The sequence below is a fragment of the Coffea arabica genome, chromosome 3e, assembly GCF_036785885.1.
Source record: "Coffea arabica cultivar ET-39 chromosome 3e, Coffea Arabica ET-39 HiFi, whole genome shotgun sequence".
NCBI classification, from domain to species: domain Eukaryota; kingdom Viridiplantae; phylum Streptophyta; class Magnoliopsida; order Gentianales; family Rubiaceae; genus Coffea; species Coffea arabica.
Window position 1 is genome coordinate 7,066,379 of NC_092315.1, and position 18,304 is coordinate 7,084,682.

General features: G+C 32.5%; 1 protein-coding gene and 1 pseudogene across 1 annotated transcript; one reads left to right on the plus strand and one right to left on the minus strand.

The window, feature by feature from the left end:
* Window positions 1–696: 696 nt before the first annotated feature.
* On the minus strand, window positions 697–2,916 carry LOC113738063 (chalcone--flavanone isomerase-like; annotated as a pseudogene).
* Window positions 2,917–11,579: 8,663 nt separating this feature from the next.
* LOC113737023 (cyclin-dependent kinase inhibitor 4) lies at window positions 11,580–14,169 on the plus strand. Its single transcript, XM_027264269.2, has 3 exons — window positions 11,580–12,069; window positions 13,485–13,682; window positions 13,800–14,169. Exons 1-3 carry the CDS (start codon window positions 11,678–11,680, stop codon window positions 13,867–13,869), a joined length of 660 nt encoding a protein of 219 aa, XP_027120070.1. The 5' UTR covers window positions 11,580–11,677; the 3' UTR covers window positions 13,870–14,169.
* The last annotated feature ends 4,135 nt before the right edge of the window (window positions 14,170–18,304 follow it).

The following is an 18,304-nucleotide window of genomic DNA, read 5'->3' on the forward strand; positions in this document are numbered from 1 at the left end:
TAGAAGTTCTTAATGTACTACCTAAAATGAGTTTTATTTGAATGGTTATATCATGAAGTTTGTGACTGATAGCATCCAACCAGAGAACAGAAATAAACGGAGCTCTTAAACAAACCGCGCTGTTCGCAACTGTGGCTCGACTTGGTTCATATAAGCTCGAGTTCAGCTTGTTCATTTAAATAAATGAATTGAGTTTGAGCACAAAATTAGGCTAGTTCAATAAATGATTTGAGCTCAGCTTCGACTTCCAAACAGTTTGTTTAAGCTCCTTACATATTTGTTGGTCTTGATTGTTTAAAATTCGCGGTGTAAAAAGCATTTGGGCACATTCCTATATTGACGATTTTTTTTAGGTTGATTAAATTGGTTAAAATTATTGAGATAAATTTTATATAAAATATTCATGCTCATTTTTCAAGCTCAAGCCTGCAGAAGCTCAATTTGTTTGTATTAAGTGAGTCAAACTTAAGGAATTTGGGATTTTCTTAATGAGTCGAATTCAAACACAATCCTAGTGAGTTAGATAACTAAGATGAGCTTGAGTTAGGCTTGTTTATTTAATAGGCCAAACTTGAATGCCAAATATTCAACTTATCTCAACTCATTTAGTCATTTATAGCTCTAGAAATAAACAGATCAAAATTGAAGACTTCTCAAATAAGTAGTTTAGAAGTAGACACAAAAGAAATGCGCCTCTTGAGCAGTAGTGTGGGTGCAAGTGCAACCCCACATCAGGATGCAACATTTGAAATCAGTTGCTTTAACTATTAGTCAAGCGTAGTACATATTAGAAGCTGATCAAAAGAAAAACTTGCAGTAAAGTAAAACAGTCATAAAGCCAAATGTAGAGAATATGGCCACAAACTCATAATTTTCTCATAACAATGCATTCATTAAGGTACTTTTGCGCCATTTTCTCATGGGGACTTCTACACGATCAACCCTCTTTTATGCTGCTGCTTCCATAGCAATAACCTCGCCGGCCTCAAGTTTCTTTCTAACAGCTTTGGCCTTTGGGCTTGTTCTCTACGACTCCATTGCTAACCTCAGGCACTGAATTATGCTCGGAGAAGCTAATGGTTAATGATCCAAGGGGTGACTAGGAGAATAGGATGGACTCACCAGGTTGGAAGGATTCATTCTTGAAAATGTGAATGAACTTAATAGCTTTATCCTCTGCATCACCATGACTTCCAGTTGATTTCATTTCAGGTAAGCAGTGCAATTTTCAGCGACCTTCTTTGAGAATTCCTGACCAGTCAAAGGCTGGAGTAGGTTCAACCTCGTGAACTTCTCGGAGGGACCTAAAAATAGCAAAGAACAAAATAGTTGCAATCAATTTCGCGGCCTCTTAGATTGAGAAGGAGAAGGTATTGCATGCTCCATGTGCATCATTTAAGATGCCATTTGATGCATTAGTATCAATCACTAACCACCAAGTAATAAATGTGGAAGACAAGGTATAACTCGCTACCATTATTTAGTGATCAATAATTGACAATAATATGTCATGTAATCGTGCCAAATTGTGCATATGGAGCATCCAATATTTTCTTCTCATTAAGGATGCTGTTTTGTCACTTCGTGCTAGGGGCGCAGCCACACGGTTCTGAGGGCGTGCAATTGTGCCACTCAACTTTCAAATTTTCATAATTTTTTAAATTTATTTGACGTCTGAACCCCTTACATTTTGTAAGATTTCTTATCCGCCCTTATAAAAATCTAAAAGTCTTCCACCATTCAATTTCACAAGTCGAAAGTATCACTTCAATGAGGCTTTCAAGATTCTAAGATAATCATATTCTATGGAGGTCACATTTCTGGAGGTGGTGGGAAGGTATCTTACAGGCAAGGAAAAGACCAAGAGGAGAAGATCACATCACATTAACAGCAAACATCATCTGGCAAATTTGGAAAGCAAGAAATGATCGACAGTTTGAAGGGAAGTATAGAGATCACATGTCCATATTAGAAAATGCAAAAAATGAATGGCTGGAATATCAAGAGGAGCAGACGGAAAATGAGGCAAAGCACAGAACAGGAACAAGTCACCAACTGCACAACCACCAATGAAGGCCACCAGAAGCAGGTGTAGTGCGAATCAATACTGATGCTGCTGTTCCTATTAAAGTAGCAGGAACGGGGCTGGGATTAATAGCGAGAGATAGGCATAGGAACCTGAAAGAAGCAAGAGGCATCAGGAAATATAGCAGAAGTGGAGCTGAAATAGAAGAGGATAATGGCCAAGGAAGCTGGATGGCGAAAAGTAGAGATGCAATCGGATTGCAAAGCTGCCATTGAAAAACTCCACAACCAAGGCAGGGAGGAAACACCAATTGGCACTATAATAGAAGATATAAAACAATTGAGTGGCCTGTTCCAGTACTGTACTTTTTCTTTGGTGTATAGAAATGGAAATAGATGTGCTCATCAGATGGCACAATTTGCAACTAACTTGTTTCCAATGTATTATGGAAACAAAGTTTCCCTCTGTGGCTCAAAGAGAGTATACAGGAGGACAATAGGACAAATGTCCACTTTTGTAATTAACATCTTGTATTATCAAGGTTAATATATATATAAAGAGATTACCGTTTGGAAAAAAAAAAATATTAAGCTTCCTTTGTAAACCAGTACTAGAACTTGAGCCATGTATAGAAAGCATGCACAAAAGTATCGGGTAAAAGTTCTTTTTACCTGTGACGATGTCTCTAAAGAACTCAATGGATTCATTCAGCTCCTAGGCAGTTTTGCCCTTCCACTTGACGGTGAGTACCGGAATGGCGGTCTCCTCTCGAATCCTCTATATGCTGCCCCTCCAAGGAACAAGGTTCCGTTCGAGCCAGGAGGCTTGACAGATGAAAGGAACACATGGTCCTCGACCCGAACTTCACTAACTGAGGGTGATTGACCCATTAGTACCAGTCCAGTCAGAACACCTCTTACTGGGTTTTCGCCCGCTACCTTTCAAAATTTGTGAAGGATGATAACTCAGAGTCTTTTTTATGAAACTTCAAGGTGTTCATTTATAGAGGGAAACCTTGGAGGTTTTTAGGAATTTTCAGAAAGAGTTCGAGACTTTGGAAGTTATTTTTGTCTGGATGATGAAAAATGATCGGCTGGAGGAGATGAATGAGACGAGAGGTTAAAGGCATTAACGCCGAATTTGGATGCCAATATACGACCAATACTCAAAACTGCCCACTTTGCATTCTGCCCATGATTTGTTCTTTTAGCTTAACGGGCAATGGGAGTATGGGATCTTCAAACTGTCTATTTTCTCAGCGCAAAAACTTATTTTTTGAGGTCCAAATGATCATAGTTTTTGAATGAGAATGTTAAGGGAATTTATGATTTCTGCTCGTAGCATATAGGACTTAATAGTTTGCTGAACAAAGGAACTGGAATAATTTCAGGCAAAAATACAGTTAAATGTTTATTTTTGCAAGCGATGGATGTGCAGTGTATCAAGTTTTTCTTGAATTGCACCAATTTGCGAGTGCAGGAGAAGAGTTATAAATTGATCTAGTTCTTTTTAGAAATGTAATTTAATATGCTTTTTTCTCCATTCACACTTTGACTTCAGAGTCTAATGTTATAGATGGTATGACTACTAAAGTGAAAGATTAATTTGTCCAACCTACATTTGGCAATGATTTTCCAGACTCATCCTGAAAGAGATTAAATTAGACAACTTGAAAGCAATAAGGTTTTGGATTCAACTATTATCTGTATACAAAGTGAGATTAATCTAGTGAGTTTCCTATTTGCTATAAAGACAAACAAGAAAGATCAATGCTAATTCTGATTTAATTTAAGATTTATTCTTTTGAAAGCAGGAGATCAAGTCACGCAAGAATTAATCTCAGTAGACCTACCTGAACCAGTTATGTCCTAACTTTTGAAATTTTTTTTTTCTTTGTTGTGGATAAAATGTTGTGGCATTATTACTTAATCAGAGCATCAGTCTGCCGATAAGGCAGAACATACAAAAGCTAGTAGAGGATGACTAAATCCATTTTGTATTTCAAACATTTGCAGTGAAGGTAGTGTCTAACGGCTTGTGCACTGTTATATGCTCTGATTAAATAAAATTGCCACTTTCTTTTATGAAAAAAAAAAAAGAAATTAACATAACTAATGAAGCCTAATTTTACTACATACTCCACAGCATTTAGCTACAATCATAGCAAACATTCATGTCTGTTAAGTTTGTCTTTGTATCTTACATTGAAAGTTTTACAAAGAAATCTGTTAGAACTGGCAAAAAAACCCAAAACCCAATAACCCGCCCAGTCCACCCATTAATGTTAAAGGATGGGTTGGGTCAATTGGATAATGGGTTTTGTTGGATTGGGTAAGGACAACCCAATTTATTCATTGGGCAGGTTGGGTTGGGTTTTTTTATTTGGGTACCCAATACCCAACTTGTTTAAAAGTAATTCAAAATAATAAATGCAAGATTCAATACACATATGTCCAACTATTTGCATTTGGACATGTGTTAATAATTCATTGATTAATATGTATTCAAAATTCTCATATATATATATATATATATTTTTTTTTAATCAATTTTTTTAAGCTAATCTATTTAAATGTACAATTTATTATCTAAAATTCACAATACAAGTAATATAAAATATTATTCTATTTATGATGTGTTTTCGGGGAACTTAAGAAGTGAGTGTGTGTAAAAATACATTTATGTATGTGAAAACGTGTTTATATGTGTGAAAAAAATCTTTTTTGTTTGTTAAAATGTATGTGAAAAAAGTTTATGTATTAAAATGTATTAATTAATATGTCGGGTCATATTTGAGTCATGGGTTTGAGATAACCCAATATGACCCAACCCAAAATCAACCCAATCTAAAGTTGGGCGGGTTGGGTATAACTCATTTAAGTGAAAACCCAATATTAACCCGCCCAATTGCCAGATATAAAATCTGTCATGATTATAAATATACTGGGTTTAAATGAGTTTAATTGTACTCACTTAAAATTTTACTTTTCTAAATTTTTTTATATGTTGTTTGACAAGAAATAATAACATTTTATTATTATTAGATTGGTAGAAAATTCAAATTTATTTGCTTAATACCCATTAAAAATGAAGTTTAAATGTACAATTATATTTAAATATGTATAAATGGATGAATCGAATCAACCCATTACCCATCAATTAAATGGGCTTAATTGAGTATCCATTTAAACTCATTCAAAATTCGTCGCATGCCCAAGTCCACTTATTAGCGGGCCAATTTGGAAAATCAATATAATTGGATTGTGGTGTTAATACTTTTAGTAGAGGTATTCTCCGCCAGCTTTTGGACCCTCCACATTATTGGCGGACTCATTTAGCAAATAAAATTTGCTAGTTTCTTTTTTAAAAGAACTTTAAAAAATGTGCGCCCGCACACACAAAATGAACTTTCATTTTAGAGCCCACTCCTCGGCGTTTAACTAAAGTCACAGCAGATATTCACCCACGTCGTTAGTTTTTAGCTCCAATTGCCTGAAAAGATGTGGACATAGATGTTGAAATTGTTGATGACTACATAACACAATCTCCATAACACAATCTTGAAATGGTTAAATCACAGACATGAATTGCCACGAGCAATTCTGCGGAGCCCTCAACCTTATAGTAGTTAAACAAAATCCTTATGTGGGATAAAATTATGTCCAAACAACTCAAGTTAGATGGTATTTCTATCTAGGAAACTCTTCCTCAAATCACAAGGTTAATACAAAAAAAAAGAAGAAATTCACTACGTATATTAACTTAATATTTTTTGAGACATTAAAAGTATTATTGTTCTTGTTCATTTTATTAGTTGATTTAAAATAAAGAAATTGTACTTTAATTACTGGTGATTTAATATATTGAATTAACTAAAACATGTATAATTTTATTATCATCCTACTGTATGATTTTAATATTCATAATAATTTATTCTTTTCAAATCGGTGATCAAAAAAATTAGTCAAAGAAAAAGGACAACTTTTTGAAGGAAATAAATGTGATGATTCACGACAAAGATCTAAAAAGCAACAAGTTATTGTTTTCTTTTAGAAGTGGATTCAATAGGCACTTAGTGCTGACATTTTCACATAACATTTGCCTTGTATTACTTATTTGTTATTTAGTTTGATTATCAATATGTGTAAAGAAATTTTTGTGTACAAACTTTGCTTCGCTGACCCAAGGTTATTGTTCGGTCGCTGTCTTCGGGAATTCTTTAGCTGTCAAGGATTGGAACAGTATCAACTAGGGGTGGGCCAAAATTATTCGCTAACTCGAAGATCCGCCATATCTGATTCGGTCCGATCCGAAAATTAGGATATCTGATATGTATTATTTGATCCTGTAAAAAATGGATCAAGTACCTGGTAAATTACAGGACGGGTTAGGATCACATAATTAAAAATTCACAGGTATCCAACTCGCTCTGCATATATATATTTATTTATTTATACAATACTATAAAATAATATTTTTAGAGTTAAATAAGCAATTTCATTGAATAAATTGCATTACAAATATGAGAGACTATAGTTTATTTACAAGATACATTTGTAGAGATCATGATCTTATGTTTTTATAGAAAAAAGTTTAATTAATGTGGAACTTATATTTAAAAAATGTGCTATTTATTTCAAAATTTTATTGATTTTGAATTCTTTTAATTTTTTCTTTTATCCTGTATTCTCTTTGCATACTTGTTTTTTGGTGTGAGACTTTTTTTGAGAAAAATCTTTATTAAATCTTAGATAAATGTGTAAAATATAAAATTAAATTAGTATAAATTATTTTTATAAAAAATTAAATAATAAGAGGGACAGGGCGGATGTCCTACATATGCGGGGCGGGTAAGGGTCAGAAAATATCTGACCCGTAAGATGCGGGTCGGGTCAGTTAAATGATGGATGGGGCAAGTACTCGACTGGCGCCCACCTATCAACCTTTTGAGCTTCTCAAATGGGCCTACAAAATAACAAAGAATAAAAAATAGTCATAATCTCCTAACTTACCTCACATTTGCACACTTCAACATTGATTCAAATGAACAAAATTGGTATGCACTATTGGTAAATCAAAACATGTTCCAAAAGTCAGACATGTTATTGCAACCATATCAATAGCCGGTTATTTTGTTTCACATATTACCCTGTCTTTCCTATCCAAATCCAAATTTCCAAAAGAAAGCAGATCATACATGTTCGTATGCCAAAACCCGAATTGGAGAATTCCACTATTGGACAGAAAATAGGAGCGAAAATAACATGTCACTTGGCTCATTGTCTAGTCCAAGAAAGGAAATTTAGCATCAATTATATTTCACGTTCCTTTTCCTCGTGTACTAAGGATATATGCATAATTTAATCATATCTAATTTGCATAAACAGCCATATAAGGTTACATATCCAACATTACAATCCTTATCTGTGCAGAAACTTTAGAAATCTCTGTCCACAAAAGAACAATAATGACCAATAAATGAAGCATCCAATTTCAGTAAAACCACATTTGTTTTTTTCTTGAATTTGGCTATTGTTTCCTTATTAGATGTCCGTTACAGTAAAGTTTAGCCCAAGTCACAAGATATGTGTCCATGCTGGTAAATTTGCAATGTAGGAAAACAACAAAAGGTCGTCATGAGGATTGTCAAATTATTCTAAAACAACAAACTTTTCTCTAATTTGTGATTATAAGAGAGGAGGAGTTCTATAGTACTTTTCGGGTATTATATCGTTATATATTAATTCACCGTTGATGCATAAAAAGGGATATCAGTACTTAATGATTTTAGGAGTTTAAATTATTGAATGATGTGATAAGACTTTATTGGATGAGAATCATGGGTATGATGTTCAAAAGAGATTGTAGAATTTTGCATCCCATAAATAAACTTCCACAATTTTGTGTTATCAATTTTACCTTTTGAAAAAAATAACTTGGTTACTCATTTGGAATGAACCAAGGCGACCGAGTTGAGGTGCTATCAAAATATAATATCTGTTGTTGTGCTCTGGTTTTTATGGATCATTAACACAAACATGTTATTCATTTTTTTTTCCAACAAACGACACAAACATGTTATTCAATGTTGAGATTCACGGTAAAGAATACATCAAATTTGGAGTTATATATCCATAAAAGAATAGGAAAAAAGAAGAACGGTCACAAAAGTGTATTTTATATTACAAGAGACATCTTGTGACATCAGATACTCGTCTCCACATTATAGCAAAAGACAAAGTGGGGGTAGTAGGGCAATTGCCCTCATTGATCCCACCAAAATCTTCATATCTGCATATAAATTTATAGTTTTATTCCTATACTTAAATGAAATTGTCCCCACCAGCCTATTGCAAAGTTTAAGTATTAGAGAATTGCCTAGCCAAAATCTCCATGTATGCTTATAAAATTGTAGGATTGCCCCCACACTTAAATGAGATTACCTTTGCTACCCGTCAACAAAATGTAAAGTAGTAGTGTACACTTTGTTTATATATATGTCTCAATATCTAAATAATTTAACAACACTTAAAATAAAGAATGATACTGAATTTGCATTTATTCTTCTAATTTATCTATTCTAATGTGCTCCCAGTACACAAACTTATTGGAAAAGTTTTTTTTTTATAACTTTTTTTACTACATACTAAAACTCACAAACATTGCTCATTTTTTATTTCATCCTAACAAAAGTCTAGAGAAAATTTATTAGGGTCGTGAGAGGAGAAGTGGAGGTATCCTTTATTAGGAATTTAAGATTTGAGAGATATTTATTTTGTTGCTAAATTGTAAATTAATTATATACATAACTTGCGGCGTACATTATTAGTTAAACATACTTTATTTTCATATTGTAATTAGTAAAATTTCACATATTAACTTTGCCCCTATTGAATTTCTTTTCTAGCTCCGCACCTGAGTGTAGCATATTAGATTCACATCAGAAAAACACTTACGTCCCAAATGTACTACACTATCGATGAAGAACCATTTGTGGTTAAATCTTAACTAAGCAACAACTGCAGTTATGGTGCATACCAATGGTACTGCCTTTTCTTACTCGTAGATCCTTTTCATCGTCTAATAATAGTTTTGGCAAAAGTACAAATTGATAGATACATTTGCCTACAAGTCGCTTATTGCAGATAATGCAAGCTGGTGTTATTATTTTTTCTTTTTGGCTACTATTCCTATTGCAATAACTAATTTGCATGCCGACAAACCTTCTGGTTTATTTACACTTTTTATTTGACAGACAAATTATTGACTAAAGTTTTATGTTTATAACTAGTACTAAGTAAATTAAATCTAAAAAAAAATTAAAAGTATTCCATAAGCTCAAATGGAGTGAGATTTTCTTTTTCTTTTTTTTTTATGTAGTTATGATAAAGTATTTTGACGCTACTCTGATAGAAACATTTATCAAGAGAAAATAGTAGTCAAGATACTATCAACAGGTTTTGATAACGAAATAAACCTAACTGGGACAAAACATGTTCTTGTACAATAGATCTAAAGATAGTGAATAATGTTCGCATTAATGAGACTTAAAATTCATGTCTAAATAAATATATTAAACAAAAAAACTGTTTTAAACAAATCAAAAAGATTTCTATAAAACTATTATTGTGGCAAGTATGCGGAAAGACACATTATATACATTAGGGTATGATATTAAAAGTTACAATTGAAAGAAATATGTGCACCAATAGTATATGAAACGCGACAATTTCTCAAGAGCAAAAAGTAAGTGTTTTGTAGGGTTAAAAGTCAATGAGATGTGAGAAATAAGTGTTGATATGGGCAGTTGAAATGCTGATTTGATAACTAGCAATTGGTATCGTGCAATATCGAATTCGGGGCTATAGTAAGACCTTTCAAATGTTACTTTCTGGAAAATAATATCTTGTTCATATGAATAAACAAATATCGGGGGAGGGAACCGTTGGGTGGTACGGGGGAGGGAGTGTAAGTGTGAGGTCTCGGGTTCGAGTTTTCTTGCTGACACTAAAAAATATATATATATAAAGAATAAACAAATATCAAAATTCTATATGACAATGCAGCAACACATTGGAAACACTTTTTAAAATAGTTATAGGTTTTTCTTTTTAATAAACAATGCCTTAGAAACATGTGTAATAATTTGAAATTGAGAATTATAAAATGACAATTTCTGTAATACAAAATTATTCTTACCTAGAAATTCCACACCATTTCTTGCTAATAAGTGTGGAAAGTATTTATGCATTAAAAAGCATAATATATTTTTGACCATTTATCTTTACAGGCACAACATAATATATATTTACCTGTTGATATAATATAATAGAAATTGGCTTTTAACATAAAAAAACCTCTTGTTAGTATTACGCGACAAATTAGACATGCTGACTACACATTAACAAATCAGACAAGTATCAAAATATATCAATTTATCAAATTTAACAAATCAGACAAGTATGACTACACATTAACAAAATATATAAATTTTGCATATCGTAGTTCTTTCCTAAAAATTTCCCGCCAATATATTATATTGTAGCATGATTGACCTTTCGTAAAAATTTCCCGCCAATATTTAATAGCAAGCATATATGTTATGAACGAGTTCGTTAAGATTTTAGATATGGTGGACTAAGAACCAATAAAAATTTTCAAACTTCTTGATCTCTATTATTTAAAAGCTTAATTGATCATCTAACATGTTTTGATAATTGTTCAGTTTACTTATAATATAACTAAAAACAACTTAATCTTAAGGCATACAGTTACATGAAAAATTAGATATACATCTCATGTATTTTTTATATATCAATTTATCATATCCGACAAATGATTAGACACGTGTATAACAATACAATAATGAACAAGATTTAAAATTTTAACTACATCGTAGAAAGATTATGCTTTCCTAAAAGTTTGCCACCAATATTTATTAGAAAGTATATACACACGGACAAGTTCGTTAAAATTTTAAATATGGTGGACCCAAGAATTTAACGCTAATAAAATTTTCTTGGATCGATTGGCGTTGTTAGCAAAATACGACAAGAGTTTGTTACGATTTATAGTGATCGCATTCCTCATATGTAAAAAAAATTATTACACAATTTCTCAAACTACTTAACCTCTTTTAGTTAAAAACTTAATTGATCATTTAATATATTTTTAAAATTGTTGCATTTACTGAATATCTTTTCACACTACACTTACAATCCAAAAAAGAGGAAAATGATATTAATACAAGATGTGATGAAAAGTTGCTTTTCCTAATTTCCTTATTTGGAAAACGTAAAAATATAGTAGAATTCAGAAAATTAAAAAAATTAGGAAATGAGTTTTGGGATTAATTTATATACTATGTATGTATATAGTGTGCATCTTACGAGATATTACAGCCATACCAAACGAACCATTCCCCACCCCAAATGCCAACCTAGCTAGGTTTGCCTTATCACTCTTTACCTTTCCTTTGCTATATATATATATATATATATATATATATTTATATAGTCATTAGTCACCAGTGCACGCACACACCATTCATACATTCAAATTACCATCCTTCATTTCCCCATCCCTTGTCTCAAACACCAGCCTTAGATTGAAAAAGTAAACAAGTCCAAGGGGAAAGTAGGCGCACCAAAAATGGTGGTGAACCATGCTCAAACCCCGCTTGGTGTACGTACGAGGTCCATGACTCTGGAACTCAAGCGTATACAGAAGTTACCTGCTTCACCATCAGCTGCATCTGCAGCCATTGGAGATGGTGGATCCTATCTGCAACTGAGGAGCCGTAGGGTGGAAAGGCTCTCACCATTTGCTGCTAAAGCAAAAACCCGAAAGATTCTCAAGGGTTCGACTTCAAAGAGCCAGGGAACTAGGCCAGCCAGTGAGAATCAAGAAAGTGAGAAAGACAAGGGGAAGCGTCCAATGCTGGAGGAGAATGAAAATGAGGAGAAAAACAAAAACCCTGATGATTTGAAGGTCATGGAGTCCTCCTGGGGAGAGAACAACTTGGAGGCTAAAAGTGCTGAAAGGTGGGTTTATTTCTGTTTTGTTGACTTTTGATGACTTTATATATATATATATATATAAAGGTTTTCATTGTTTTGCATAAATGGAATTTATGTTTTTGGTGCTAACATTGAATTTTAAGAAGTTGACACTGAAATTTATTTGGTTTCAACAAAAATGTTTTGCAAGTTTTAAATTTCAATCTTTTACAAGATATAGTTTGGCTAGTTGAAATTTTTTCTATGCTGTCACTAAAATGTGATTGAAAATGATAAAGTCAGAATTGGTTTTTTTTTTTTTGTTTTTAAAGGAGGAATAGTTTTGGATTTTGATAGAATAAATTTTTTCTGCAAAAATCTCTTTGTTTTTATTAAAAATGCATTACTTTTGGGTGTTTCTTATTTGGGTCCTTGATTGTGTGCATTGGTATACATATGGAAACCCCGATTTGGTTTAGACCCTTCTATTGTTGCTTGAAGAATGAGGTATATTTTAAAAAATTGAATGTTTTCACCATTCAATATGGTTTTAAGGATTTTTGTAACTTTTTTAGCATTTTGATTTTACTCTATGCACTTTATTAGATTCTTGAAATATTAGCAAAGAAATTAAAAAAAAAATCTAGAGTTTTGTTGGAGTGTCACAGCCACGTGGTTGTTCGAATTTGTACACCTCAAAGTGTATTTTTTTTCTTGTGCTATCCTTAGGAATTCTTTTCCACAAATTTTTGTTACAAACATTTGTCATGACTTCCAAGAATGGTCTCCTATATATGATTTTAGCAAAGATTTTTAGCTTTTCAATTTCATTCATTCGAGAATATCAAGATTCATTATTTTTTTAAAAAAAAATCATTCTTTTTTTTCAATTATTTTCTCATTGAGTCCCTTGAATCCTATGAATCAAACTTGATGGACCTAATCGAGTTGATTCGATTTGATCTCAATTACAATGATTCAAGCCGTGAACTCGTTTTAATCGTTAATTGCATGTTCATCTTCTAGGTTGGGTTCATTTTCTGACTTTTTTGGTTGATTGCTAACCAATTCAATTATTTGCTACTTTACTTATTTGGGAAAATTCGAGTTATTCAAAATGTGCTTCTTAACTTGAGGATCCAAGTCTTAATAGTTTTCCCAAATAGACACACCATTTACAAGACAAAGTTTCTTTCCGTCAAAGGGCTAGCAATTTTTGCCAATATCTATTTGTGTGTTTGCTAATAGCATGTTTATACATTGTGCTATTTGTGCTTATCCGTTGGTGTTTGACCAAATTGCCAAATAATTGTACTAACAGCTGTTCCATCCCACGTTACTCTGTGCTTATAAGATTTCAAATTCTAATCCTCCTTTTATGGCAATTTACTTATATCTAAGCATTTCTTATTTTAATTTATGGATCTAACGAGTTCGGATTCCTTCAATTTTCTTTTTAGGGCCACAAGGGAGACCACGCCAGTCCATTTGATTAGGGATCCAAACGCTCTGGTTCTTCCCCCCTTTTCAAGCACCAGGCGTCGCTACACCCGCACCACAAGGGCCAATCCAAGGCAGTTCATTAACCCGGTAGAAGATTACCTGAACGCACTTTTTGGTGATCTTGAAGAGAGGCATAAAAACAAGTGCATTGAGAAGTATGTGTGAGGGTTTTTATTTCCTAACAAGGCCATTATTTTTCTTCTTCTCATGAATTTCCAGCTTGTGGACAATTAGACAAAGACATTTTCTTGATGAATATTAATTTTGTGCAGGTACAACTTCAACTTCGACAAGGAAGAGCCGCTACCTGGCCGTTATGATTGGGAGAAATTGATGCCTTAATTTGGTTTAGGAAAAGTGTTAACAGGTGATGGAAATCCTTGTACTTCCATTGTCGTGTCTTTTATGTACAAAATAAGGGGACTAGGGTAGTGAAGGACTTGTCGACTAATGATCTGTAACATGTTAAAGGAGATAGCTCAGTTTCTTCAATTGTCTAGAAGTTCATTAGAACTTGTTTGTTGTCGTCGTCGCCGCCGTCGTCAGTTGTGTTTGTATAAGTTTCTTTGTTTATTGTTCGTAACTGTACTGTGTGGAACTCTTTCAAAGAATTAATAAAAAAGACCGATTTCCTTTGTTGTACTTTTGGCCTTCTTTTTGACTGTTTTCTTGTGAATTTCTTTTTCCTATCAAATCTGGAAATCTAACCTTGTTTGGATTGCCGGTTTCCGTCTAAAAATTACGTCGTTTTCCGTGATTACATTTCCCTATTACCTTTTTCCCTCACATACATCAAATCGTTACAGTAATTTTTCCATGAAAAATCACGCAAAATGCAATCCAAACACAACGAAGTTTGAATCCAGAATTCTAGAACTCCAAGTGCTAGGCCTATCTTAAAATGGAATTTCTAGGCCTCTCAATTTTCTATCCTGTTCATGAATTGCTTTTTGGGTACCCCATCCACTATTTATATATACATAATTGGCGTTCTTAGACGGTGGTAGGAGGTCACAGATTGTCAATGGCCTATCATTTTTAGCTATGGGTCGCGCATGATATATATATATATATATATATATATATATATATATATATATATATATATATATATATATATATGTATATGTGCGTATATACATATCACTTATATGAAATTTATGCAATGAGACACAACTTTGATTTAAAATTTATAATCCAATTAAAAAGGGTTAATTACATTACCTCCCTCGAGGTTTGGCCAAACCACCAATCAATCCCTGTGGTCTCAAAAAATAACAGATACCTCCTTCAAATTTATTACCTTTAACAAAAGCCACCCTACCATCTAAAATCGTTGGAAATTCTACTAGTGCCAGCCAAAAAATTAAAGTGAAAGTCCAAAAATGTCCTCCCATGTGCCATTTATCTTTCTATTCTTTTATTCAAAAAATAGCCTTTTTCATCCGAACAAAGATTAAATAATGAAAACACTCCCAAAAAAGCACCCACAATCTTTTCCAATAAATATTATAAAAACATTTTTCAAATCATTGAAAATTGTTTCCATTGACAGATCCCTATATAGGTGAGTAAAATTTTTGCTTAAAATGCTACAGGTTAGCCATGAAAGACATGATGAGTTTAAAGATGTACCATCCTTCCAAGCTCTTATCACTTCAACAAGCCAAACAATACTACTACAATCTTCTGTTTTGTTTTGGTTATCAACAGGATTAGAAAGCAAAATATTTGAATAAACAAGAAAGAGTACATTGTTCATAGTTTAAATATTAAAACTTTGAACCATGTAGAGGAGAAATGGTTAATAGAGAAGGAGAGAGAGTGTAGAAATATGATGATAAATAGGATGATTGCTATAATGGTGGCTGGAGTAATGGCAAATATATAGGAGACCTCTATAGTTTTTCCCGCCAAAAGGCTATTTGTGTAATTTTAAAATAATTTTTTTTTAATTTTAGAAATTGATCAGACATGATGAAGGGCGTTTAGTCTTTTTTTCTTACTTCCGTTCATCACAAGTGATTGGGGTTATTGTGAGGGGCATCTGTTATTTTTTAAAACCACGAGAATTGATTAGTAGTTTGGCCTAACCTCGAGGGAGGTAAATGTAATTAACCCAATTAAAAATAGTAAAGAACAAGGGAAAAAGCTATGGTGGTTACGGAGGAACCAACTCCGATCCCTCCACAAAAACCTCCCACCTTTCTGTTTATTTTCTCTCAAATAATAATAGCTTTTAATGACTTTGACTGGAAAAGAAAGTGTTAGGAAATTGGCTTAATTTCTTTTAGACAGGTTTTTTGCTTTGTGTGGAAGTAACTAGTTTTCTAATTGGTTTTAGTTACTTAAAATAGTAGTCAAGAAATTTCCTATTTTGTTTAGAATTAGAAGTTATTTCCTATTCTGTGTAAGTTTTGCAATTATAATTAGTTTCCTGTTATTATTTGGATTTTTTGGCCAAATAATATTTCCTATAAATAGGTGGGTTGACCTACTACACAAGAGACACATAAGAGCGCACAAGAGGCAACATGTAGCCTTATACATGAGGTGAGAGAGGGTTCTTGAAAGATGAGAAATGGTATATAAGGGTTGGGATTGGGTTCAAATTGTATTCTTGTATAGGGTTTTCCTCTCATAATAAAGAACGGGTTTCTCTCCGTGGATGTAGCTTCAATGGTGAAACCGAATCACGTTAAATATATTGTGTGTCATCTATCTTTCATGCTTGTGACTTGTCCCTCATTGAATTGTTATGTATTCGATATTTCAATAGTTGTGTATTCCACACTTGAATTCTAACAGAAAGTATGAGGATGGATGAATTTTGATGTTCTCTATTAATCAGCATTAGCTCTCTGGATTGCTATGAGGGTGGATAATAGCTTTTTAAGGACTTGAAAAGTAGGATTGCTATTTTTAAGGCCCTAAAACTTCAATCCTGTTTGAATTGTTATTTTTATGAGTTTTTTTTTTTTAAAATGTGTTATAACAATTTGATATATATGAGATAAAAAGATGATTATAACAGGAATTCACAAAAATGTAAAAATTTTTTGTACAATACTTATCACCAATAATTCAAATAAGCATAATTTCCCCTAATTTTAGCACATATCTTGCTACATTTTACCTTTCTAATTGCAATTTTGTAATACAGACAGACACTAATATATAGCATGGTTTAATAATAGGCCAAGACCACGAGTAAAATGGCATAAATTGATATAAAAAAGATATTTTGCAGATGGTTTGATTAGCTAGCCAAATGATAAAATGAGTTGATAAGATTATGCTTATTTGATTAACTAGCTTAGTTGATCAAATTGTGCTTATTATCTGCTGTTTATGTTAGTATTGTCTTGACGCAAATTTCAGATATCACGACATGGATAAACTTTGGAGTTATCTAAAACAACAGCATTTCATCTGGTGGACCCTAAAAAACTTTGTTCTTTTCTACTTGACAATTAGGATTGGCATGAGAATTGCTCATCCCTCCCTGGTGCTATAGATTTTGTTGCCGTTAGAAATTAATTATAAGAGCATCCGTTACAAATTGCTTATTCACCTCCGCAAAACACTTGTATAGGCACATGAATTTTCTTACATATTTTCTTATATATTTCTCGCCAGCACTTTTTATCCATCAGCAAATCAATACTGGTGAAGAATTGGGAATCGACCTTTGAATTTCATTGTTAGTTTCAATTTCAAATAATTTTGGTTAATCATTAACTTGTTAAAGTACGAGGCATATCACCAATAAATCAATTAAGTCCCGTAATTAACATGATGGCTAGCTGAATCCTACATTCTACACCGAAATATTGATAGAAAGATTGATTTTTCTGTCCAAACATAAATTAGAGGTGAAACAAATGTTTAGGTGAGCTAAGAACGCTGCTCAATAAGCTCATTCCTTGATTGTGCATGAGAATTACTATAGTACAATTTGTGCCATTTAGCTTTACAATTTGACTGGAGACTGGTTCAGTATTTAAAGTTAAAGGATTAAGATCTTAATATATTAAGATACGTTTGATAACAAAAAATAGAATATTTGAATTAATTAAGTGGCGCTGAATGTTCTAAGTAAAACTTGCTCCCAAAAATAAGTGATAAATCATTTACTTATCAGTTAATGTGATATACATTCAAATATACTAGATTTAAACACTGTTTAATAAATTAATTCAGTATGTAAACTTAATGGATTTAGATTTTAACATATTCAAACTGTTTGAAAACAAAAAATTGAACATCTGAATTAATTAAGTAGCACTGAATTTTCTAGGCAAAATTTGCTCCCAAAATTAAGTGATAAACTATTCACTTATTAATGAATGTGATATACACTCAAATGTATTAAATTTAATATTTAACGATTCAATAACTTAATAGATTCAAATTTTAGCTTTCAGATTTCAGACTTTTTATCAAACGCACTCTTAGTGCTTAATAATTTAGTAGCTAATGGATTCAAGTTTCAAATTTTAGTTTTCAAATTTCAGCTATAAGGATTTTTCTAGTAAATTGTTAATTAAAGTACTAAATAAACACTTATTTGGCTTTACTAGGCGTGTATGATAACAACTAACTATGTATGCACATGTAGCACATATGTATATGTATGTATAGCTGTTGAATCAATAATTATGGGTCACAGCTCATTCGAAAAATGTCAAATTATGGGATACCACCCAATAACGTTATACTTTTATCGTACCAAAAATTTAGTAAGTTAATTACTCAACACTAAAATAAAAATCAG

Excerpts from the sequence above, each read along its gene's own strand:
- LOC113737023 (XM_027264269.2), top strand. The coding sequence starts at position 11,678 with ATGGTGGTGAACCATGCTCAAACCCCGCTTGGTGTACGTACGAGGTCC. Across the intron at positions 12,070-13,484 it reads GAGGCTAAAAGTGCTGAAAG|GGCCACAAGGGAGACCACGC; the intron begins GTGGGTTTATTT and ends TTTTCTTTTTAG. Across the intron at positions 13,683-13,799 it reads AAAAACAAGTGCATTGAGAA|GTACAACTTCAACTTCGACA; the intron begins GTATGTGTGAGG and ends AATTTTGTGCAG.